The sequence below is a fragment of the Diceros bicornis genome, chromosome 22 (genome assembly GCF_020826845.1).
Source record: "Diceros bicornis minor isolate mBicDic1 chromosome 22, mDicBic1.mat.cur, whole genome shotgun sequence".
Taxonomy (NCBI): Eukaryota; Metazoa; Chordata; class Mammalia; order Perissodactyla; family Rhinocerotidae; genus Diceros; species Diceros bicornis.
In genome coordinates, this window is record NC_080761.1 from 21,603,540 (window position 1) to 21,630,576 (window position 27,037).

General features: G+C 35.8%; 1 protein-coding gene across 3 annotated transcripts in view; it reads left to right on the forward strand.

The window, feature by feature from the left end:
- The window catches only part of ABHD17B (abhydrolase domain containing 17B, depalmitoylase), a 46,977-nt gene that overhangs the window by 9,549 nt on the left and 10,391 nt on the right, over nt 1–27,037 (forward strand). Inside the window, exon 3 of one of the 3 annotated variants that reach the window (XM_058565651.1) lies at nt 5,667–5,739. The exons of the other annotated variants lie outside the window; for them this stretch is intronic. Coding sequence (XP_058421634.1) covers nt 5,713–5,739 — 27 coding nt within the window. The 5' untranslated portion in view covers nt 5,667–5,712. The remainder of the gene's footprint in view (nt 1–5,666; nt 5,740–27,037) is intronic. 3 annotated transcript variants of the gene reach the window in all.

Genomic DNA, 27,037 nt, shown 5'->3' on the forward strand with positions numbered 1-27,037 from the left:
CTGGTCATGAGGGAGTGAGACTTCTCAGGAGTGAAAAGGCAATCAGGATTTGATTAATTGATTTCTAGGGTCTAGAAGGAGATTATCAAATACATGCCTGCCTGTTCCAAGTAAAAGAACATCTTTTTCTATATGCAGTAATGCCAGGAATTTAGATATTTCATTAATGTTCCCAGCAACTATGCAAAGTTTACAGATAAGAAAACTGAGACTCAGGGGCCAGCCCAGTGGCGCAAGCGGTTAAGTGCATGAGCTCCACTCCGGCAGCCCGGGGTTCGCCGGATCGGATCCCAGGTGCGCACCGTCGCACTGCTTGTCAAGCCATGCTGTGGCAGCGTCCCATGTAAAGTAGAGGAAGATGGGCACGGATGTAAGCCCAGGGCCAGTCTTCCTCAGCAAAAAAGAGGAGGATTGGTGTCGAATGTTAGCTCAGGGCTGGTCTTCCTCACAAAAACAAAAAAAAGAAAACAGGCTCAGAGAAGTAATTTGTCTAAAGCCGCACAACTAGAAGGTAATTTGATTGCATCTGTGTCTAGTTTCAAAGCCCATTAGTTTTAAAACTTTTGATTTTGGGGAGGACTGGTCAAATTTCCAAAAAAAGAGAAGAATAATAAGAGGCTACCAATTTAAATTTTGCCCAGTAAAATTATTTCCAAAAAATTAAGGGGGCTGGCCCCGTGGCGTAAGAGATTAAGTGTGCGTGCTCCGCAGCAGCCCGGGGTTTGCCTTTTCGGATCCCCTGCGCGCTGCTTGGCAAGCCATGCTGTGGCGGCGTTCCACATAAAGTAGAGGAAGATGGGCATGGATGTTAGCCCAGGGCCAGTCTTCTTCAGCAAAAAGAGGAGGATTGGCAGATGTTAGCTCAGGGCCGATCTTCCTCACAAAAAAAAAATTAAAACTTAGTACCTATTACCATTTTTAAATTTTTTACAAAAGTTTTATTTTATGTAAAAAATTTTTACAAATATCTCTTTTACAAAAAGATATATTTTAATGTTAGAAAAGTAGAAAGAACATAATCTCAGAATAGAAGGCAAACTTTTAAATTTATTAAAAACCCACTGCTTTTGTCCTTAGCTTTTCTCGTTTTGCCAAAGAATGGTAAAAACTTTATCATAGACTAGCATTGGTGCTGAAACCACCCTTGCCAAGACTCATGAAATGAAAACTCTATATACAGAAATATAGTACATTACTATCGTTCTATAACAAACGTCAGTTGTTATAGCTGAACATTTTATTGTGTTCCAAAAACAACTAAATATTGTATTTCACCCCGTTAGAAACGTCTTTCATATTTTGGTTTGCTGCAAATTGGTTTCTAAGGGTTCTCATTACTAAACTTCTAAGAAATTAATAAACTGGCCGATAAGCTGAAGCAACTTTGAGAAATATGTAGCATTAATTCACAACCTATTTCCTTTTATTAATTTATTAGATACTTTGAATTTTGTTTATCATGGCCTATTTTAAAAATTGCTGAAAGTCATTGTAAATTTAAGTATTTTCAGAAATAGGAAATCAGATTGCTCTGACAGTATTTTGTACCATTGCTTACCACCCTACCTGTCCCGGTTTGGGGATATTATCCTGTATGCATAAACTCATTTGTCTATTATAGAAATGTAAAGATTGCCTAACCAACTATAACAGTATATCTTTAATCAACACATATATAACTCATTTTTTAAGGTTCCTACAACAGTGAAGAACTGAGCTAGGGTCCACGTTCTTCTCTTTCAGTCTGATGTTCTGCCTCTGCCTGTGATGGCGCTGGAAAGTAGTGCAAGTAATACAGAAACAAATCAATGTTCAGGGACTTACAGCCACCATTATTGCCAACATTCTCCTCCTCTGAGTCCTGAAGGATATGGAGATGGTTAGCAAGTCATTCACTAATATCCCCTGATGTTGATGCTAAAGGTAGAGTAAAAGGGAAGAACTTCGGTTCTTGCCATCTGAATATCCCAGTCACTCGGTGGTCTACTTTTAGGTTTAAGTGAGGATGGGCTCCACCAGCTGAGGTCTTCAGCAGCTGCAGTTGCCTGCCTTGACTAGGTGACAAGGCAAGGCACTTTTACAAACAAAATTGGTTCTTTTATGGTGGTGTTAGGGCCTTGATTGATACCTTATCACTTTGGGACAGTATTTGCTGCACCTGGGGGCTACAGGAGCAAATCCGTCATTTATTTTAAATGCCCAAATGTTTTAAAATGAATGCTTCAAGGATGTAAATCATTCCCATTAGCACACAGTTCATCCCAAAAGAAACTCTTAAGTCAAACATAGGAGAATGTTCAGTTTTTGCCAGAACTTAAATTATCTCTTCAAAATAATTCATGAGAACTAGGCTATCTAAAATGACTTCCCAAGTTAATCAGTTGGGAAGCATTTCAACTTTTTTTTTTTGCCACCATCCGAATAACCCTTTAAAAAAAGGATTCCCCAGCCTTGTCAAAAGGATGCTCATGATATAACTTAATACATAAAAATATAGTATTATAGCTTTATAATCAGGAAATTGATTTGCTATGTTGCAGTTAATGGGCATTAACTAGATAAAACATCTCCAATTAGCAAATTAGTAAATTGTACATGTAGTAATTATTCTCAACTTAATGGTCTGTTTATTTAACTGCCTCTCTTAGAGATTTATAAGTATATCAGAAGGTGGTTTTTTAATGCATGGAGTACAATGTAAATAGAAACAATTCGTTAATTATTGTGGTTTCCAGAAAGATTCAAGTCATAAATTACATACATTAGTGTTGTGAATCCTGGTTCAAAACAACAAAACAAAACCTATTTTGATTGTGGCATTTTCTCAGTTTATATTCTGTCAGGTCTTTAGGTTTAACTGCATCATCAATTGGGTTACTAAATGCTATCAGCTGGGTTCATATGTTCTTTACTCTCATCTCTTTCATTTAGTTAGTAGGTTATTATTGATCAGGAGCTGCCTGTATACTGCTGAAGAAAACACACATGGTCGCTGATCTCATAATAAGGACATTAGGCATTAATCAAGTAAGCCCATAGGTGAATACATGGCAGAGATCAGAACTTTCAACTGTAAAGGAAAAGAACTGGGTGCTCTGAGAAAGAATAACCTAATTCAGATTTGGAGTTCACAAGATCTCTCTGAAAAGTGCCATTTGAGACTTGGAATGATGAGAAATCAGGTAGAGAGAGAGCAGAGCATGTGTGCAAACCCTGATGTAGAAACAGCTTTCATGCTCACAAGGATCTGAAAGATGGTGAGGGAAAACTGCAGCTATAGTGTTGCAAGGGGAGAGGATTAGGATAAGCTTGGAGGAGTAGGCAAGGGCCAGATCATGCAAGGCCTTTAAGGACCTGTGGAGAAGTAGATTTTATTACAAGTACAGAAGGAAGCCACTAAGTTCTTAAGGAGGAGATCACCTTGTAGGCTATGTGGAAAAGAAATTGTAGATTAGAACATATCAATGGAAGAAATTTACACATACTCTCAAGTATTTTTCCATTTGTTTGTTTACTCACACGTTTGAGGTGTTCCTTCTGTCTTATTCTAGGTAACCCTGATCAGTCCTTTCATTTGTAAAACCTGGGAACTACCATAAGAGGGTAGAGAAAAGGTAACTTCAGTAAATCAAGAGAATTACATGTGTGCTCATCTACAATTAAGGATGGCAAATTGAATGACTTCCCAATTGAACTCTCTCTTTTTGTATTTAGACTTTTAAGATATTGAGGTCAATGAAAACTATTTGACACTGTTTTGACTTCTTTTTAGTATTGCTCCCACAGGTTTTACTTTTTTTTTTTTTCTTTAGAAATATCATATTTAGAGGCTATTTTTATATTCTTGGTGTTTTTAATTTTTACAGATTTATCTTTCTGTAGAGGCAAGGAAAGGAAGAGAACCATATCTAGTTGTATAAAGAAAGATAATGTGAACATAGGATATGATGCCCAAAAAATCCAGGCAGGTTACAGAGGAGAGAGAAGATTTAGTATGTAATAAAATATTCTTGTTGGAAAAGGTCTAGATCTTATATTTCAGTCTTCTCATATTAAAATTGAGGCAGTTAGGTACATAAGAACTCATTTTAAATAGTATAACTAGAACCTGAGTTTCCTAACTCCTGGACTGGTACTGTTTCTACTATTCCTTTATTTTATTTTATAAAAATGAGGTATGTATAGTATGAAACAGGACTTCTTCAAAAGGTACAAATTGTATGCAATGCCAAAAATCTAATATTTCATGCCTAAAGTGGTAAGATAATATTTAGTAATTCAATTGATGACATTTGGAAGGATGAATGGACCACCCATCTTTAATGCTTGCTTGCTTCCTCATCCCAAACAACTATTTACACCAGATGTGAGGTACGCTAGATGTGTAGACTGCCAAAACCTAGGTATCAGATTCTTCTCAAGTCGGGTATCAAGGATTTGCCTCAACAGTTGTTTGCAACCTCTGTTCCCCTTCCCTCCATCCCACTCTTCTCCAGTTGCGTTATTTGGAATACAGGGTCAGTCTCTGTATTGTTCTCTGTCAGCTTCACCTAAGATACTTACTTTTCAGACCTATTCTAGAAATTGTCTCTAAAAGAAGACAAAAAAGTCTGCAATATTCACTTGTTTGCTACTTGTCTCTTTAAAAAGAGAATATAAGACAAAATTTTTATTAACTGAAATATCCAGTAAATCAAGATGCTCTTTAATTTATTTTGCATTGTAGGAAGTTATATATGTTACTAATTTGGAGAAACAGTTACTTTTAAAAGTAGTCAAGTATTGCTATTTATCTGAAGAATGTGGTTTATACATTTTTCAATATAAATGATAGCCATTTGTTTTAATTTTCTATTTTAATAATGTGTGTTTGACATACCTCCATGTAGCAGGTTGAAATGTGTGCCTGTTTGAGGTTTGTTTTTGAAAATTAAAATTTAAATACATAAAATCCTTCAGCAGTACATGAGTTACCAAGTTACTGTGCTCTATTTAAGTCATCAGTACTATCAAATTCTAATGTAAATCCAAGTCAGCGTAGGCTGATGTGCAGTCGCCTAAATGACTGCATCATTCTGTTTCACGTGTAAAGAACCACCATGGTTTTCTATACATTACTGAACAGAGATTTCTTTTTAAATTTCTCATTTATTTGGTCCTCCTCTTTCCCAATTTTTTTTTCCTCCTTTCCACCTACACCCTTTGCTTTAGTTCTTTTCCACTGTCGTACTTTTACATGTATTACTCTCCTAACCTGGAGGGTTTTCCCTCTGGTTTTGGAAATCATATCTAACTCTAAAGTTATAACTTCTTCACGAAGTCTTTTCTAATTATTGATATCTACTTTTCTCTGATTTCTGAAGCTTAAAATCTACCCCACATTATATGACACTCAATTTTTTATAAGATGAAAAGACTGTATAGAGCATTAATTTATTAATAATAAATTATAAATTAATTCATTATAATACATTTAAATATTGACTACCAATTTACAAAAGAGCACATGAGTATAGAATTCAAAGAGACTTTAAGGAACATTAGGCCAGTTATCTTATATTTTCAAATGAAGAAACAGACTCAGGGTAAGCCGTTAAATGATTTTCCCAATGTCGTAAAGAATTAAAACTGATTCCTAATCTGTTATGTTGTTCTTATTTTCTTAGGCATTTAAACCTTTCTTCTTCAAAATAATTATTGTACTTCTTGTTAATGCCTCCCGAAGAAAATGCACAAAAGGTAAAATTCCCATGTTTGAAGAAATACTGGCAAAATGTTGGTTTGTTGAGGCCAGGAAAGGTATTAAGCACAAGTGACAGTGACACGTGTTTGTTGCACATTTTCTCAGAGTAGTGGTATTTCTTCAAACCTTTACTTAGAGGGGAGTATAGTTAAGGGGAAGCAACTGGCAACAGGAAGAGAAGGAAGTGGTGGAGATGGCAGTTTATGTAGATAGACAAACTGGCCATATTAGTGAAGATGGACTGGCTTGTTACACAATCTGTGTAAAGGGAGGTAATGATTCTTGTTAAGGAATATTATACTTATATTGAGACTGCATAAAACCATAATTCCCCCTGTATCCCTACTAAAAAGGTATTATATTTATGGAGAAGGGCTTGATAGATAAGAGGAATATGCTTGTATGCTTCTTATCATGCATTTCTGTGGTTCTGTTGTCCTGATGGTTGATAAAAATACCTGTTTCAAAATAATACCTATAGGAACAGTTGAAATTGTACTCTGATCCACTCTGAAGCCGTGTGGTTTTGTGTTTTTTCTTGTATGCTTAAATAGACTTATATTTACTCTACTTCTCTGTACTACTTTATTAAATAAATGGTAGGGTAAAATTGACTTAATTTAAATTACCTCAATTTTACTCCTTCACTAAATAAACATTTTTAAGGGGCTACATCTCAAAACTGGTCTAATGGAAGAGCCTAGTATTTTTTTTTTTTTTTTTTTTTTTGTGAGGAGATCAGCCCTGAGCTAACATCCGCCAATCCTCCTCTTTTTTTTTTTGCTGAGGAAGACGGCCCTGGGCTAACATTGGTGCCCATCTTCCTCCACTTTATATGGGACGCCGCCACAGCATGGCTTACCAAGCAGTGCGTCGGTGCGCGCCCGGGATCCGAACCAGCGAACCCCGGGCCGCCGCAGCGGAGCGCGCGCACTTAACCGCTTGCGCCACCGGGCCGGCCCCAAGAGCCTAGTATTTTGAGAATTAATCTTTAATATTTGCATGGAAATTTGGACCACTTCCATTTTCAGTCTCTTCTATAAGGCAGCAGAATGTCATCGTAACAAGGAAGGCAGTTGAAATTTCTTTTCTTTGAAAAAGGAGTCTTTGAACAAAAGGCTAAAGTAGAAGGTAAAAGCTAAAGGAAGCAAGAGAAAGGTAACTGGCAGAGAAAAGAAAGCCTAGGTACATTTAGTGAGAGGAAAGCCCAAGAATCCAAAGAACATTTTGAAAGGAATAAATTATTACTTTGTTTTCATTCGCTTTAGACACTCACTCTATTAGTCCTTATTAGCTGCTTTATACTTATATTCAAAATTAAGAAGCCATTATGCCGGAATGTAATTCAAGTGCTGTTAAACCCAAACCTTTGATATTAGAGATAAGGCCGCTGAGGTTCAGGAAGGGAAAAATGACTTCACTAATGTCTCAGAGCTAGTTAGTATCAGAGTGGGGACTAGAATCCAGCCTTCCTAAGTCATGGACTGGGGTTCTTTATAGTCCACACCACAGACCAGTTTCTGAAATTAAAAAAAAAAAGTGGAGAGGATGAAACCTGATACATTGTCAAATTCAGACAGTCATTGTTTATACTTTTATATGTTTTTCTGGTTTTTTAAAATAAATGATAGTTGACATTTCTTCCTCACTTGAAACAAGGGGCACATGATTTTCTCCAGCCTTTGATGTTCTTATAGCCTTGGTTTTATAATTTAGGACATAATTTCTTCTTTGCGGGAGGACTTCATAGCTCATGTAGAACAAGGTTATAAGAAGTTAATAATCTAGAGCCGTTGAAGCCCTCTAGACCAACTGTTATTAATTAATGTTATAGCTTATTCTTGGAGCTGCTGCTTATAGGGAGGGAGAGATCTGTAGCTTTTCTTGGGTTAATCTTTAAGAAGGGCAGATAATCTATTAGCATTAATCAGTGCTGAAAATTCTTTCTAGTTATAAATTCATGTGTCTTCTGTGAGAGACCTAAAGGTTTTCTTATTGTTCCCTACTTCCTCTCGGGAGCCTACAAGGGAACATTCTAAGCCTTATTCTAAGAAATTTTCTATATAATCAGCCCCAGGCCTGCTAGAAGAGAAACATTTCCTAACCTAGTTTGGCTTCTTCAGCTCAGAAAAAGGACCCTTTTTGCATGAACATAAAAATGTATACATAAACTTGATCAATTTTCTCTATATCCATTTATTCTATTTTTCTTTTTACTCTTGACATTTGCTTTTTAAAAGGTAGAGAGAGGGATAGTCCCATGTCCTGATAAAGTGTTGTGTATGTGTATTTTGGGAGAAGAAAATGTGTATATCCTCAGTTTCTTCAGTTGTCATTATTATGATAATCTTAATACCTTTTTACAGATCTTCTACTAGGAAAAGCTGGCAGCCTTGCCCTAAAATTCTGGCATCTTATTATATTCACAAATGAAAATTCCAACCCTCTCTCCTCTGCAATATCTGTAAGTCTACCTCCAGTAAGGACTTAAGGTGTTTTTTTAGAAGTATGTCTTGACCAGGTTCTCTGGAACCTCCACTGGGTGGGTGACAGAGCTAGGGATATTCCTTAATGCCCAGGTGAAGGCATAACCCCAGGCCAGGAATAAGAAGTCTGCTACCAGAATTGTAATCTGGATAGTGTACAGTGCCAAAAGGGAAAAAAGAAATTGAAATCAGGAATACAAAGTAGAAATTCCTGACTAGACCTGAGAATATTAATCATATAGGAGTGAAGTTTGGGACAGAATGAGCATTTACAGAATCAAAGTATAGGTGGGATAAGATCCAGGTTGATTCCTTTTGTGACAGAAATGCCTCAGTGCAGCATTGTAGATAACCATCTTAACCACAAATCAGATAGGTACAAAAGGGAAGCATTCTTTTACCTTTCCAGATACCTCTGTAGAAATTAATATACTGCAGCTGTTCTACACTGGGTATGTGGTAAGACTTGAGAAGCATAAAATGAATATGTAACAAAAATCTTAACTCAGGAACCTCCAGATTTTTGAGGAGAGAGTTTTCAGGTAACTCTGTTATTAAATGTTTGGGATCTTTTTCATAAAAACTTTGCGTATAGTTTCGGGGGTCATAGAACCACAGATGTACTTAATAGTGCTCTTGCTCTCAAAAGTAATTTTCAGATTTGACCCCAAGCTGATAGCACATTAACTGATTTTGTATGGAATTGGTTAAATAGTACCTAGCTCAGAACCATCCAGATAAGATGTTATCCTGATACATTACCATTTTTGGGTAGAGTTAATAAGAAACAATTCATTAAGCATTAGAACATTGACGAAGTGGCATTATAGGGGCTAAAGTGTTTGATACAGCCTTCAAATTGCCCAGACTTTGCAAAGAAAGGTAACGTGGCACTTCTGTACCTCTCAGATCTATATTGACTTGTAACTTCCTTACCCACCCCTAGATGCAGTCAAAGTTTATATAGATTCAGTCTAAGTTTATATAAGAGGGCCAAATGAGCAGCAATGAGAACAGTTCCTAAATTGTCACCTGATTAAGGTTGGCAGAGAGCTGAGATTCTCTACACTGGCATTCTACAGAAGGCAGAAAAATCTTGAGAATAAGATGCAAAAACAGATAATTCAGCCCTGAGAAACAATATATATACCCATTTGGGCAGGATATAGGCTTTAGGCATGTAAGTACTGGTCTAGTCAATCCTTGAGGGGTTATAACTTCTTGGCTTCCAAATCTAAGAACACCTTCCTAATGGTAACCACTGAAACTCACAAATATGCTGTTGGCAGGGTGGGGAGATAGAGTAGAACTTCCAAGCAATGGGATTGATGATTTCTGTTCAGCCCCAGCACTAAAAGATGATAAGGAGCAGCACAAATACACGCTGCTGCTCAAAGCCCCTCAGACCTCTAGGGCAGAGATCCTATGTAACATCCTGATGTGCTTATCCACCCACTATCCCTCACTGACAGTAGCTTGTTGGATAGTGATGAGTTTTAGTCTCACTGTGAATCTGTCCATTGGATTAGCACAGGGTTTACAAAGCTTCCCAGTGCTCAAGAGTCTACCATGTCCGTGCCTCCTAATAATTCCAAGAGAAGCTATTCTTGGAGATGAAAAGTCTAAGATGAAACATAAAAAAGAGGAATGGACTTGGACCCAGCCATGCTGGGTTATTTCCTGGTTAGAATTGAGGCATTTCGGGTGGCCTGTCCTTGTTTAAATGACCTTTTACCCTGAAGTACAAGCAGAATTGTGATCGTGCTTCCTGCCAGTAAGCCCAGTAAGTATATACATTGGCTTCAGATCCTTTTCTGTTACAAGCTGCCAGGGTCCCCACTGGCCCTGGTTGCTCTCAGACTGGTGACTAGTCCCCCCTCTAACAAGGTACACTAGACAGCTAGTTTGCCTGACTCTGTCCAGTGCCCTCTGTGCATCATTCTCTTTTTCCCCCTCTCTACCCAAGTAGAAGCTTGGATTTAGTTTAGGGGTCGAGTAGATGATTTATGTGCTTCTAGGAATGGAGCTGAGGATGATTTGAAAGTGAAATAAACCATATAACCAAAGCCCTCAATATTAAAGGGAGAATCCAGGCATAAGGCAACTAGACAGAAACTAGGAATTCAGATAGAAGGTAACAGAAGAAAACTCAGAAATATTATATAGACTAGAGCAAGAGGGTTCAAAAAGAAAAGTAAAATGTAAAATCCTGAAATAGTCCCTGAGATATAGCAGCAATGGCCACAAGTACCTTCACATCCCCAGGTGGGGAAGGAGCTCTTCAAGGGCTCTAAGCTGGCTCAGATTCCAAGTTGATCTGTATACCACCAACACCACTCTCATCCCCGTGTCCATGCTAACTTATACCCCAGGGAGCCTGCCAAGCTTTCACAGAAACAAATCAAGGTCAGATTTAAAGCTTGGGAGTAGAATTCTGTTACTAATGGCTCACTTCTAACTCATTTTTGCAACATCCTCTCAACTTGAATTTCAGATTTGTGTTAGATCTTGTTTATTTTACTTCATTCTCAAAGCAATCCTGTGAGATGGGTAGTATTCCCATATACATTATTGCAAGGACAGACTGCTTCATTTGTCCTCCAGTAGTTGACACTGAATGTTAAATCTATGAACTCCAAAAGTCTACTGTGTATCAGGCATTGTTCAGTTAGGACTCATTATATTAGTAGTTCTGTGCAGTAGGCAGCGCTGTTTATGAGGTATCATTCATTTCTCTGACCTCATTGGAACAGCTACTGGAGAAGTGTTTTTAAAAAAGAGTTAAAATAGAGGGAAAGAATAGCAGGAGACAACAGAGAATGCAGAAAATCTTTAGGGAAAAAATGTAATAGTAAATCTAATAATTGGCTATTAGACAACATAACAGATTTTTCTTTAGAAACAATCCCCAACTAAATTTTATGAGATTAGCATAACCTTAATTAAAAAACCTGACGAGAAATATGGAAAAGGACAATTAAAGGCCATTCTCAATAATGAATAAAGATGAAAAAATCCTATGCAAGATATTAGCAAAGTGAGTGTAGCAATGTATAAAAAAATTATACATTATCACCAGTTCCAGGAATGCCAGGTTAGTTTTGTGGAATTTGTCCCATTAAAAACTCTTAGAAAATTAGGAAAAGAAGGAAACATCCTTAATCTCTAAAAGACATCCATAAAAATTCTATAGAAAAAGTTTTATTTAAAAAGAATACTGTCAGTGTTTCACCTTTAAGACCGGGAACTTATTCGGCAGTGTAGTGGAATCCCAGCCAGTGCAGTAAAGCAAGAAAAGGTAATGAGAGAATAAGAATTTACAAAGTTGTTGTATACTAAGTCAGTACATCAACAAAGGATTTGAAAATGAGATTTTTAAAAAGATTTAAGTAAATAGAGATACCTTGTTCAGGAATACAAACACTAAAAGATTTTCAGTTCTTCCCAAATAGGTTTCTAGATTCATTGCCACTTATCAACATCCCAACAGAGTATCACTTGCATTCATTAAGGTATCAAAGTTTAAATCCAAATGACAAATCCACATGGGGTGGTTACGTAGGTGTTACTGCAAACTGATGCCACCTTTGAGAGCAGTTAGGGGGTCCATTTCAGGTACATTTTATGAAATAAAAATTTGACAGTATTGAAGCATAAATCCAAAGACTTCCTAGAATCCTTACATATTTGAAGACCACTGAAATATATCACTTTCTTCCATGTAACAAGTAAAATTTGCCTTTTTGAAAAAGTGACTTCAGAATCTTCAGAAGAGAACAACAAAGCTGTGAATTTATAGATGCCAGTCTAGGTTTTACTTATTTTTTGCCATCTGGTGGCCAAGACCACTTCCTTCCTCTTTCTCCAGATAGATATTCTCACCTTGTGAACAACTATCTCAGCTTTATTTTTTTCATCCAGTCTTAGGTTTTTTTTAAAAATTGTGTTTTGGGTTTTTTTTTTTTTTTTTTTTGGTATATGAAGTAAGAAGATCTTTTATCCTAATTTTTCTTTCTCTACTGAACTCATTATACTCTCTCCATGTTTACACTCTAGAAGAATATTTCATTGCCAGATAGATAATAGTATCTATGTCATAGGGTTGTTACAAGGATTAAATAAGGTTAATGTTTATGAAGTTTTTACAACAAGGTCTAGCTATATAGGTATATTTTGATAAATAAACACTAGCCTGGCTTTCATAACCTAGCAAAATTTCAAATATGCAAATTTAAATTCTTTAATGTCAAAACTTAGTGAGAATACTGTTTGATTTGTTTTGTTTTATAACCTTCATCTCAGCTAACATTGGCTTTTGAGTGATTTCTGTGTCAGAGCCATGCTAGAAGTAGATATTCTTGAATGCTTAGTGTATGCAGTGAAGGTTGTGTGCGTGATATGGTTCAAGACAGTAAGGACAGACACATCCTTGTGGTTGGTAAATAGTTGGTAATTTACAAAATGGTTCAGTTGATTAATTGTACAATAAAGAGGAAACACCTTTAAGCCCAAGAAGTCTAGCTCTTTTTGAAACAGGCCTTTCTGGGCCCTTCATATACATTTCCGTGCTTTTAGAAAATACCTTTTAATAATCTGTACAGACTGGAATTTAATTTTTCAGTGATACTTCACTGAGTTCTACAGATACAAAATGTCTAAACATTTTTAAATTTAGAGAATATGTTTAAATTTAAATTTTTTGAAAAATTCAAATATGTTTTTATTTTAGAAATTTATTGTGAATACTTGACTGCTCATAGTTTTCATGTTTAATATATTAAAATTTAATTCAGATTTTAAAATTTACTTTGAAGCATTAACTCAGTTTTGTTTAAATATGTAAGTTGCTAGATATAGCATCTCTTTATTTTGTTTCATATTGATGTGACGTAAGAAATAATTCAAGCAAAATAAATTACATTAGAGTAAAACTGAAAATATTTTTAGACTTTTCAAAACATTTTTCCCCCCCAAAAGAAATGAAAGCAGAGACTAGAACAGATGTTTGTTTGCACATGTTCATAGCATCATTATTCACAATAGCCAAAAGTGTTCATCAACAGATTAATGGATAAACAAAATGTAATATATACATACAATGGAATAATATTCAGCCTTTAAAGGGGGGAAATTCTGACACATGCCACAACATGATGAACCTTGCAGACATTATACTAAGTGAAATAAGCCAGTCACAAAAGGACAAACATTGTATGATTCCACTTATGAAGTGCCTAGAGTAGTCAAATTCATAGAGACAAAAAGTAGAATGGTGGTTGCCAGGGACGGAGGAAAGAAGGGAAGGAGTGGGGGCTGGCCCAGTGGCGCAAGTAGTTAAGTGCACGTGCTCTGCTGTGGCAGCCCGGAGTTCGCTGGTTCGTATCCCGGGCGTGCACCGACACACTGCTTGGCAAGCCATGCTGTGGCAGCGTCCCATATAAAGTGGAGGAAGATGGGCACGGATGTTAGCCCAGGGCCAGTCTTCCTCAGCAAAAAAAAAAAAAGGAGGATTGGCAGATGTTAGCACAGGGCTGATCTCCTCACACACAAAAAAAAAAAAAAAAAAAAAGAAGGGAAGGAGGGCATGGGGAGTCATTGCTTAATGGGTACAGAGTCCCAGTTGGGGAAGATAAAAAAGTTCTGGAGAAGACTGGTGGTGATAATTGCACAATAATGTAAATGTACTTAATGCCACAGAATTGTACACTTAAAAATGCCTAAAATGATAAATTTTATGTTATGTATATTTTACCACAATTAAAAAAACAAAACATTGTTTCCCCACAGGCCAGGAGATATAGAAATCACTCATTTTGGAAAACAGCTGTGAGAAATGGAAATCTTTGTTACCCCCTCATGAATACCTGCCCTCCCCTCCCCCACCTCATCACCCTGCCACCCACCCCCCATTACAGCTCATTAACTCTAACTTGCTAAGTATAAGTTAATGTGCTTGTTAAGCTGCTTTGTTTTTAGTGGTAGGGGGAACTTTAAAAATCTCTGAAGTTCTTCAAATTATAAATTTGTTTTACAAGCTATGGAAGATTGAATCTGAAGCTTACGAGAAGAAAAAAGAATCTTAGTCATAAAGTTTTAGAATTAGAAGAAACCTTGATATCGAGCTCAAACTTCTCATTTTATAGAAAAGTAAAATTTAGTAGAAAAAATGGATTTCCCTAAAGTCACCAACTTTTTAGTAGTGAAACTAGAACTAAAAGCCAAGTCTCTTAATTCTTAGCTTTGTGTTTTCTGTACTACACTGTACTCATTGGAAAAATTTACTGAGCAGAATCTCTCATTGCATTACTGGACCAAATAAAGCTGTACCATGTTCTTGAATATTTGTTAAATATCTTGTGTTCCCACTAAAGATGGTAAACAGAACAGACTTGTTTATTCCATAGGCAAAGGTGGATGGCGGGGTGTGTGTGTGTGAGAGAGAGAGAGAGAGATTGAGAGACTTGAGACTGACTCTTAAATAAAGTATTCTATCCCCAGAAATTCTCTTTATTTTAGTAGTTACAGGAGTTCCAAGCCTGCAGCCAGTCAGTCCTGTTCAGGCTAGAAGTCTTCTGAGTCAACAGGCTTACACAAATGTAAAGGGAACTCGGTTTGTTCTTTGTTTATAAATATGAACAGTCAATGAAAAAGCAGTCCAACAGCATGAAAATACAAGATGAACAAACAGAAGGAACAAACATTATCTGAAAAACACATATGGATAGAACAAGAACAAAAATTTGTCTTAATTCATATTCTAAGAGAGATTTGAGAGGTTACTGTACCCATAAAATAAAGAGTTTTAATGTTAAAGTTGATTTTACACTCTAGAATGCTAAAGTAGTAATCTGTAAGATAAACTAAAAGAAATTCCCTAGAACATAGAGCTGAAAGAGATAGGGGAAAGGAGAGAAGAGTTTATAGGTATATTGGATAGTTATAGGATTCCTAAATAGTAATTCCTAGTGGAACAGAGAAGCAGCTGGAGAGGAAATAATCGGAGCAATAGTAGAAGAAAAATTTTCTGAGCTGAAGCAAATTCTTCAGTTTAGATTAAAAGGATCTGTTAAACGCCAAACAGAATGGATGAAAAATAACACACATTTAGATATAGTGTCAAAATTTCAAAGCTAAGGATACAGAAAAATCTGATAAATTTTTTGTGGGGGAGAGTTGGGAATCACAAACAAAAATCAAAATTGGTATTAGACATCAACATTGGATGCTAGATGTGGGCCAGTAATTTAAATTTTGAGGGAAACTTTGAAAGTGTGCATAAAAATGTGATTTACTTTCCCAGATCCTTGGGAACGAGGCGGGGCAAAGTGCTTGGAGATGTATTCCAGCAAAACCAAACAAAAAAGCATACAAAAAGGTTAAAGCATGAGATTAAGAAACAACAGAAGTATGTGATGAAAAGAAATCCTGGGTAGACAGACAGCTGGGCTCTGAACTGGCCCAGAACATAATTATTTGAGATTAAAACAACTCACTGGAGTCTAATGTCTTCAAAAACATCATGGATTCTGTTGCACAAATTCTAAAAGCAAGAAGTTGGAATGTGTTAAACATAATAAAAGCTTATGAATTTTCTTAAAATTAAAAAAAGGCAGAAACTCCAGGAAAATTAAAGGCTCTTCAGAAAGTCAATAGATGAAGGAAATTGAAATGTGCCTTATTTTTGAGCAATTACTGGAGCATAAACACCTTAACACTTGGAATTTAGTGATGAAATAACTACTCATTCTCTGGGTTTTATCCTACTGCTTGAATGGCAGTGAACAATATTGTAAATATTTTTTATTGTTGCCCAATTTTTAAAAATCAACCTATAGCTAAAACACAGAAAACTTAATAGTTATAAAACAAACTGCAAATAATGTAAAATTTAATGTGAAAATGATTGTATAGCCAACAATAATGGTATATGATTACATAGGGAGCCAGTAGAAACTTTCTAAAGTTGATGGATCAAGAAATGGAGATTCAAATATAATATTTAAAGTCATAAAAATAACCAATAAAAACTAAAAATAACAAGTCAGAATGAGCAGCAAAGGGAGAAAAATAGGGTAAATCTGAATCTTTCATAATGAAGATACACTATGATAATAGAAGATAAATATACAGTAGCAAACACCAGAACTAAAAACAAATGACCCACAGTTGTAATTTCTGGTGTTGAGCCTGATTTGACTTGGAGTTGGAATTAGGGAAGAGACTTTTTGTTTTAAAATTTTTATTTTTGTCAAATTTATACAAGCATGTGGCCAAATGATTCTACAAAGATTGTTATGAAAATTGGCAAACTCAGGCCCCCCTGTCTCCTTCATATATCCCTTCCAAGGGGCATTTACTTGCTTTTGAAAGATTCTTTTGATGTTTATATCTCTGGATAACAGTATTATATGTCTGCTTCTTACATGTTGACATCCCACTTATAGAAGAGGATATAACTCTCCCTCACATCCTTCCCATTCCCCCCACTTCCTTATGTAATCTCCCATATCAGTATCTTTGGATCTTTCTTTCAGATTAGTCTGATTCCTCAGAGACGGTTCTTCCAGTGTAAACCTCTGGTCTTCTGAGTTGGGTAGAGTATCCAGGAAACTGAAGTCTTAAACTGACTTTTAACCAGTCTTATATTAGCTTGGTGGAAAGACTTTTATTTTGTAACTCCCTATGTGGTTGGAATTTTTTTTAACCGTGTCTTATAATACTTTTATAATTACAATGTTATTTTTAAAAATATTATATCAAATCTTAATTATGCAGCTTATTTAATAATTATTTGAATGTAGTTGTAATGTTATCACCATTTATATTTCTGTCTTTTGGCTCCATATTTTACAGAAATTTCAATTGCCTGAGAACAAAGGCTTTGCTGTTGTTTGGTAGTTTTTTACTTTATTGGAACAGCGTATTTTATTTACTACTTGGTAAGGAATGGCTGATTGGGTACTTGTTCGTATGCAGTGTTGACCATAGATGGTTTTATAGTCTTTTTTATAACTCTTAGAAATTCAAATTGGGATACAGTAGTATGAGCCCTCTTTTTGAAAAAGACTGTGTTCATCATTTATCATCATCAATAATCCTTAAATTTTCTGAAATTTATGACTACTTTGATTATATTATATTGTGCTATAGCTGGGTGTTATGTGGTGTGGAATGTATTAAGTGTTCACCTGAAAAGCTTCCCAGAAACAAATTTTACTTCTTACAAAGGAGGAGAGAATAATGTGTATTTGTGGAATGTCTCTACCGATGTGCTATGACAGCTTTTCTGTGAACTTTGAGGATGAGCGTGTTTTGGAGTCTTTCAATAGAGTTACCAAAAACTGATGATTAAGTGGGGGAGAACTTGTGTCTGTTCATGTTTTAGCTTATGCTCAGCAACATGTAGAGGTGTGACTTGGAAAGCTGAGCTTATGGTACTTACCAGTCACAAAAAGCTTTATGGGAATCTGTGATATTAGCATATGCAAAAATCCACAACCTGTCCTGCCTATTCAGAAAGACTTGATTCACTTGTTAGGGCATTACTTAGGTGGATCATTGGGAATGTAAGTGTTTAGAGTACTGTATGGGCTATGTTCAGAAATTAGTTGGCTAATAGTCACAAATGTTTTTATAGCTTATGGTTTGGTTGCAACACGTGCTTACAGAGAACGTTTTAAGAACCTGAATCCCTTTGACACATCCAAACCATGCATTAAAATGTATAGATAGCCTAATTGATTTACTTGCATTGCTGATTTTTACTAAAATATCTTTTACATTAGAATTGGGTTGGATGTAATATATTTGTCAAGATACGTTCTTCTAAAACAGTATTGTGTAGGTAATCTCATTTAGTTCTATGTGGTTTTCAGTGTTCCACAGGAGGATCTATCAAGATTGCCTGTATGTACTTTGATGGAAAGGGCAGGAAGGAAGGAGCTTCAGCATTTCAAGCTAGTATGGATATAAAGCATGTATGCTCTGATTCTGTGTTGCCCAAGTTTGAAACGTTCTAGTTCAGCACTGCCTGATAGGACTTTCTGCAGTGATGGAAATGTTCATTCTGTACTGTGCAATTTGGTAGCCACTAGTCACATGTAGCTAGTGTGACTGAGGAATTGAATATTTAATTTTAATTAATTTAAATAACCATGTAGTTAATGGTGCCTGTATTCGACAGTGCAGTAAGTATTCAGTATTAAGCAACTAAGGGAAAACATAAGTATAGAAATGGCTACATTGGCCTGTGTAGGACTTCTGATCCAGATTAGTTTGCTTGGCACAGCTTATAGGCTCTTCAGCCTTAATTTCCATCTTCTACTATAATATTGTCATAGATCCCATTTCCTCACTTGTGATCCTTACTGCTTAACTTTTTTTTTTTTACTAAAAAGTAAGTTCATAGCTAACACTAGGATTGAGACTATTTTGATATCTTTGGTAGATGCTTGCCATCTTCACCTCAACTTTTTTTCAGTGTCTAACTCAGACTTTTCTCACCAGTGGGAAAGGAGTCTTATTTTGACATTGCCCAGTATGTTTTTCCTATTTGAGACCTATTTGGTTTCACCTGTTGCTCTACTTCCATAAATGCTGCTGCAGATTACATACTGGATCTTAGGGTGGGAGTGCCTAACTCGCTTGATGTCCTCAATGGATACTGAAGTAAGTTTAGTTTTCCTTGTTTATGTAATGATATACCAGTAGGCTACTGAGCTGTTACATAATTGACTACCTTTGTATAGTAATATTACGGTGATTTTTTTTTTTTTGATTAGTCTATTGGGATGTGTTGGGCCCTTGGCCCCCTTGTACAGAACTGACCTAAAATCTGATTTTTTTCCTGCTTTTTCATAGTTGAATATCTTCTCTGCTGTCATTTCTGACTTTAGTCCATTCTGATCTTTGCTACCTCTTACTGTTAATAAACATCCACCTCATTTGTCCATTTCTGGTTTTAGTCAGGCTCTGCTGTAAATATAATTTTATTTTATTTTTCTGGTTTCTTCTGTCAGTTTATCTAAAAAACATCAGACTTTAATTTTTATTACCAAAGGTAAGCATCAAAAGTGGGTTTGTTTGGTTTTTTTATGATAGCAAACAGACCAATCTTTACATTTTGTGCAGTCTTCCCATTTTCAATTATGTTTGTCTTTGAATGCTCAGAGATTTGTTTGTAACTTTAAAAAATAATCTCTGGGAAATGTTGCTGTTATTGTGAATCATTGGGACTTCCAGAAGCCGGAATGCTAAATAGATGAGCCTATAAATAACTGGAAATTGTTGCAGATTCTCTAGGAGACAGGATAAATTCTGACATTCCACAGAATAGAATATGTGATATTACTTCCCCAGATTTATCCATGAATGAAGCCAAATTCAAAGTAATTCATCTTGGACATTATAATGTAGTTCTTAACGTGAAATCTAGTATATCAAAATTTAAGTGACTTATCCTATACCACCAACACTCTAAATTGGCTAAGACTTTAAATCAGCATAAATACAATGTAGAGCACAGTTGTCAAAATATCACACAACATGAAGAAAAGATATAAGCGTTTTTTAAATGTTTTCTCTAAAACCTTTAAAAGACTTGAGTACTAGTTCTGTTCATTACAACAAAATTGTGAACCCTAAAAGTGTCAGGTGTCCTTTGTAGACAGTAGTAATATGAGTCGATCTGCATTACCAAGAAACTATTAGAAAGGAGATTGAAGGGAGATTTTTTTCAGTAAATTGTTATTACATTAAGAATTGACAAGAGTCATTTCAGTAATTTCTTCTCTCAGAAGAGAGGAAGGAGATATAGTAGGTCATTCTATTTAGGGACATTTTTTAACACTAGTCTTCCTGTTTTGCTGAGAAAGAACTCAGATGTTCATCTTTTTTCCTTTGTCATTGCGCAGGAAAAGTCACCAGGAGAAGCAGGTTCTTAAATTATATTTCATACAATTTTAGGAAATTCCTCCTGCTATAAGTGAAGTAACCCTAAAAGTCCCCTGCCAAAAGGAAAACCTTAATTTTCACAATGGGCCATCTGTTTATGAGTTGACCTTCCATTTTGTGAATTAATTTCAGGAGGGACAAGATTTCCTCCTCCCTGGAAGACTGTCCTGTTCTGTGCTCCGTAATGCACTGAATCATTTTAGTAACTAGCCGTGCTTTTGCAACCCACGCCCCACCCCCAACTTAGGTTCATAGATTTTTATTTGACTGCTTCTATTTTTCCCCCATACAAGAAACCTGTGATTGTCAAAAAAATATTTGCTTCATTTCTTAACGTGTGATTTAGTAAACTTTTTTCTTCGTTTGTGTGAGAGCTTCTTAAGTACAGAGATCTGAGTTAATCTTATTAATTTACTAATAACTCATTCCTCCAAAAAATATTAGAAACCCTATATGTGTCAGGTACTCTGTTCGGCATTAGAGGTCCAGTGGTAAGCAAGCAGATGTGATTCTTGCCCTCTGGAACTTCTAGTCTCGTTTATGGCACTTTATCATCATCAGTCTATAAACATAGGCCCTGCTCTTGTTTTACTTAGTTTTTATTTTTTTCCCTTCAATCTCCTCCTCCTTTGCCCCCTCCAAAAGCATGCACTCAGATGTACATATGTTTAGATATTTGTCCTTGAAGATGCATAAAATTTATCTTAATGGTATTATAGATCTCAGTTTATTCTTTATTTTTTTCACCCAGTACTACATTTTTAAGCTCTAGCCATCAAAATCACTACTTGTGACTCTGCATAATATTCTATTATATGCATCCAACACATTTACGTATTCATTTCCCCAGTGATCGAATCTATGTTGCTTCCTACACCCTGATACAAATAATGCCGCTGTGAGCACCTTAAGGATCTGTGCAATTATTTCTTTGGAGTACTTACCCTAGAGTGGGATTCTGGGTCGCAGGTAAGCAGAATGGCTTGCCAAGCAGTTCACAAAGGTTCCTGTTTTCCCCCATTCTCACCAGTACTTGATATTACTCAGTTTTCTAACTTTTATTTTTCATATAGTTTTGAAGTGATATTTCTTGCTTTTGTCTTATAGTTGGTGAGAGTGACCTTTCTTCATATTGTTAGCCTTGTTTATCCTTCTGTAAATTGCGTATTTACATCTTTTCCCCATTTGTTCTAGAGTTACTTGTTTTTTTCTTGTTTTTGCAGAAGTTCCTTATATTTTAGATATTAACCCTCTGACAGTTTTGGATGAAGAAATCATCTTTCCCAAAGCATTTTTCACTGAATAGAAATCCTTTATTTGAGGGAAGCTAAATCTACCAATGTTTATATTTTGTGGATTATTTAATTGTATTAGTTTTGCATTTTAGTTTATAATCTGTCTGAAGTTTGTGTTCTACATACTGAGAGGTGGAGGGATCTAACTACTTTTGCCTATGTGGTAAGTTTTCCCAGCGTAGTCTGGTAAAAAAATCCATCCTTTCCTACTGCTTTGAGAAACCAACTGTGTCATAGGAGGTTCTCATTTCTACATAGGTCTGTTTATGAGCTATGTCTTCTGTTAGTAGGACTGTTTGTTTCTGTGCCAGCACCAGTGTGTCTTTATTATTTTAATTTTGTGTAGTCTGTCTTAATACCTGGGAGGGAAAATTCCCAGCTACCCTGCAAATACATACGTACTTTTGCTCTTTCTTTGCAAAGTTACCTAGCTTTCCAAAGACCTTTTTTTTGATAACAGCTTTATTAAGAGATAATTCACATACTGTACAATCTACTAATTTAAAATATGCAATTCAGTGGTTTTTAATATAAATTAGAGTTGTGCAACCACCACCCAAATCAATTTAGAACATTTTCATTACCCCCAAAAGAAACCCCATACTCTTTAGCCGTTGTTCCCCAACCCTCCCATCCCTCACAGTCCTAGACAACCAGTAATCTATTTCTGTCTCTATCGATTTGCCTATTCTAGACATTTCATGTAAATGGAATCAGATGATAAATGATCTTTTGTGACTAGGTTCTTTTACTTAGCACAATTTTTTTCAGAATTCATCCGCTTTGTAGCATGTATCAATACTTCATTCCTTTTTATGACTTTATAATATTCCATTGTATGGATATGCCACATTTTGTTTATCCATTCATCAGTTGACGGACATTTGGATGGTTTCCACCTTTTAGCTATTACAAATTTTGCCGCTGTAAACATTCATGTACAAGTTTTTGTGTGGACATATGTTTTCATTTCTCTTGGGTGTATACATAGGAGTGGAATTTCTTGGTCAAATGCTAACTCTGTTTAAGTTTTTGAGGAACTGCCAGACTTTTTGCCAAATTAGTTGCCCCATTTTACTTCCCACTAACAGTGTATGAAAGTTCTAATTTCTCCATATCTTTGTCAACTCTTGTTATTTCACTTTTTGATTATAGCCATCCTATGGGTATGAAGGGATATCACTCTGGTTTTGATTTGCATTTCCCTAGTGACTAATGATGTGGAGCATTTTTTATGTGCTTATTGGCCATTTGTATATCTTCTTTGGAGAAATATCTATTCAGATCCTTTGTCTATTTTTTAATTGTTTTGTTGTTGTTGTCCTTTTATATTATTACTCAAGAAATTCATGTATTTCATCCAAGTTATTTAATTTACTGACACTTTTTTTTGAGAAGGCTTGGCCCTGAGCTAACATCTGCTGCCAATCCTCCTCTTTTTTTTTTTTTTTTTTGCTGAGGAAGATTGGCTCTGAGCTAACATCCATGCCCATCCTCCTCTACTTTGTATGTGGGACACTGCCACAGTACGGCTTAATGAGTGGTGTGTCAGTCCATGCACAGGATCTGAACCTGTGAACCCCAGGGTGCTGAAACAGAGCATGTGAACTTAACCACTATGCCACTGGGCTGGGCCCGGTGCTTTTTTTTATTTTTAAAAACTATATCTGACATGGATGGACCTTGGGTATTATGCTAAGCAAAATAAGCCAGACAGAGAAAGACAAACACCGTATGATTTCACTCATATGTGGAAGATAAACTAACACACGGACAAAGAGAACAGTTAGTGGTTACCAGAGGGGAAGGGGGTTGGGGGATGGGCACAAGGGGTGAAGGGGCACATTTATATGGTAACTGACAAATAATAATGTACAACTGAAATTTCACAATGTTATAAACTATTATGAGCTCAATAAAAAAAGAGAAGTATCTTTAAAAAATTAAAAAATAATATAATAATTAAAAAAAAAAAAAACCACTATGTAAGGCTGTCTTTTTCATTTAGTATTTTGTTTTTTGCTTATCTCTTTCTTTTGATCAGTCTTGTCTGAGTACTCTTTCCGCAAAACAGTGGTTATGACTTGAGGCCCCAGAGTCATTCTGCCACTTCCCAGTTCCACCACTTACCAGCTTTGTGACCTTTGACAGGTGACATAACTACTCTGTGCTTCTGTTTCCTCAATTGTAAAATGGGTGTAATGATAATTCCTATGTCAGAGTGTTGTTGAAGGGATTAAATGAGTTAATATATGAAAAGTGTTTAGAACAGTGCCCGACACTTAGTAAGTGCTCAGTTAATGCTAGTTGCTGGTAGTAGTCGTGGAAGCCTTTTCTAAGAATCAGCTTTTGGGTGTGTTAATTTCTCTCTTGCTTTTTGTTCTCTGTTTTGTTGATCTCTGCCCTTAATTTCTTTTTTCTTATTTATTTGTGCTTGTGCTCCTTCTTGGGTATAACACAATAATATTCAAAGCTAGACATTTGTAATAAATAACTATAACTACTTCAGGTGTATCCTACAAGCTATAATTTCTATCGTGGTTATATCTGGCTTATTAAGAAATATACTTATCTTCATGTTTTTCTTCCATGTGTTAAGCTTATCAATATTAATATCACTGTGAACAAGTCAAGTGACCAGTGTCCCAGCACATTTTCACTTCTTAAATACTCCCTAACTCTTCTTCCAATCTTTTCTATGTTGGTATTCTCCAAAGTTGTTTGATTCTGAATTGTTAGAGATATACTTTGCTGTCTTTTTTTTTTACTCTATTGCTTACTTACAAAAAAATACATTATATTAACTATTCTCCTTTATTTGTCATATCTCAGATATAGAATTCTCTTGGATTTATTTTCTTCCTTTCTGGAGTTTTTCCAAGAGGGTCTTGGTTTGCTAATCCTTCTGAGTTCTTGTACACCTGCAGTATCTTTATTTTATCCTCATATTAAAATGGTATTTTGTCTCTGTAAAATTCTAGGTTCAAAGTTTATTTTTTCATTACTTAAAAACTATCCCTCCAGGGGCCGGCCCGGTGGCGCAAGCGGTTAAGTGCGCGCGCTCCGCTGCGGCGGCCCGGGGTTCGCTGGTTCGGATCCCGGGCGCGCACCGACGCACTGCTTGGTAAGCCATGCTGTGGCGGCGTCCCATATAAAGTGGAGGAAGATGGGCACAGATGTTAGCCCAGGGCCGTCTTCCTCAGCAAAAAAAAAAAAAGAGGAGAATTGGCGCCAGGATGTTAGCTCAGGGCTGATCTCCTCACAAAAAAAAAAAAAAAAAAAAACTATCCCTCCAATGTCTTCTGGTTTCTAGTGTTGCTATTGAGAAGTCATATGTTCATATGATTCTTGTTCTTTTGTAAGTAATTTGTCCTTCATTTTTGGAAATTTTCAGATTTTTATTTCTGGCAGTCTTAAAATTTACTGTAATTTGTCTAGCTATGAGAGTTTTCTTAAATACCTGTTTGGCACTCTGAGCTATTTCAATCTGAGTTTTCTTTGTTTCTATAATTCTGAGAAATTCTTAGATTGTCTTATCTTTATTTTCTCCTCTATTTTTTTCCTGGAACTCCTATAGTATTGATATTGTATTTCTATTTCTATCCTCCTTAACTTTGACCCTTTTTTTCTGTTTCATTTGTATTCTCTCTTTCTTTCTTTTTTTTTTTTTTTTACAAGTTTATTGTAACTTATTTTAAATCCTTTTTTTGTCTAGTCCGAAAATTCTGGTATAAATTATTCAATTTGTTGTCCATCTTTTATGGTTTTTGGGTGCTCTTAGATGTCTCTCATTTTCTCCCTACAATTATTCACTGCCTTGTCTTTTCAAATTTTGTTGCCAAGAAATAGCTAGTAAATGATGTATTTTTATTCAGATAAGTTTTATATAAAACAAATTGGACTTAAAATTATCGTAAATTTAACAAAGTATTTCAATGATTTTTAAAATTTTTATCAAGAATAAAATGTTTTCTCTCAGTAACTTGCTCAACTCTAATCATACTAAAACTTAGGTTTATCTGCTTCATTTATGCTTTTTATTGTGAAGTTTTTCACACTTACAGAAAAGGAGAAAATAGGTTTTTTTTTAAACATCTGTGTTGGTGCCCTATAGAAGGCCTGTTATTAGGAAAGCAATAATTTACAAGTTTTTGTTATTAAATCGACACCAGTTATCTGGGTTTGAGGCAGTGGAGGTGGGAATAATTTCTTCTGCCACCATTAAGAAAATCAGGTTGTCTTTTCGTTAGACTAGGCCCTGGCACTGCACCTTTTCTCCTATCTGCTTCTCTCCTTCAGTGTTCATCCCCGGAAGCATCTCTGCAGCATTAAATATGTTCAGTCAGCCAGGTTTATTTCAAAATTACTTTGTTATAGTATATAAAAGTTTTCGTGTTCAAGAGGTAAATTATAGGAATGTAGTCTAGCTATGTACAGTTTACTTATTAATCAGGCTTTTAATAGGCTGTTGTGGGTCAGCATTTGATGGCGTGTAAGGTAATTGGGGCCAAGAAATAAACGTAGGCAGATGATTAAACAGACAGCATGGATATGTTGTACCTTCTACCTCATCTTCTTTTTCTAGATCATCTCATTCTCTGGAACTGACCCTTTGAGAACTCCCTTCCTTGCCATCTTCACCAGGTCCTTTATCCTCCTGAGCAGGATAATAAATTTATAGCCAAATTCTGTAGTATACATCTCTAATTTATCACACATTCTTTGCCTGCCAAGCCTTGGGCATGTCCTCAGAATCCTTCTCAGCACAACATTTAGGGGAGCTGATTAGAGTTAGCACTAGAGATGATACCTGGTTGTCATTTCTGTTCTATGTAACTCTTGTTCCAACCAGACTGAGACATTAACTTATTCAGACTATATATTTGTTTTGAAGGCTGAAAAAGAATAAAGGTGGAATAACAAGTAAAGGTGTTTCCCAATATCCAAGTGACACTTTTCTGGCCTTTCTTTACTCATCTTTTAAAGCCTTTTATGTCACTCCCACCCTTGTTTCTCTATCTAACTAGTTTACACTGGGAAATGAACACATTTGTATTCAGCAGTATAGACTAGATTTTGATTCAGTAGTGAGGAAAAGGCATTCCTTTCTTGCCACATATTCTCACCTCTGTAGTCACTCTTTGGAGTGATTTCCTCTCATTTTTGGTATAATGATGTACATTTTTTCCTATCCTTGTATTTAGATTTTTTGGAGAAAATTAGGTGCCACCAAACCTCTAGAAGGTGTTTGTTGTGAATGCCTTCTTCCTGGAACTAAGCAATAATGGCCTACTGCTAAAAAGAGATAGGAATTTGAGAAAGGAAAAGATAGAAGGAAATGCCGGTAGGGCAAACAAGTATTACTTTATTTTTGTTCCTGAGTTAATATGAGCTGGATACTTTAAAAATATTAATGAAAAAAAATAAGAGAAAGTGGATCATTCCTGAATGTGCCAACTATATGACCATTACTGTATTATGTACCTTAACTATATAAATTGTATTTGTTCTTCACAACCACTCGGTTCAGTGTAGGCATTGGCCTCGTTTACTTATGAAGA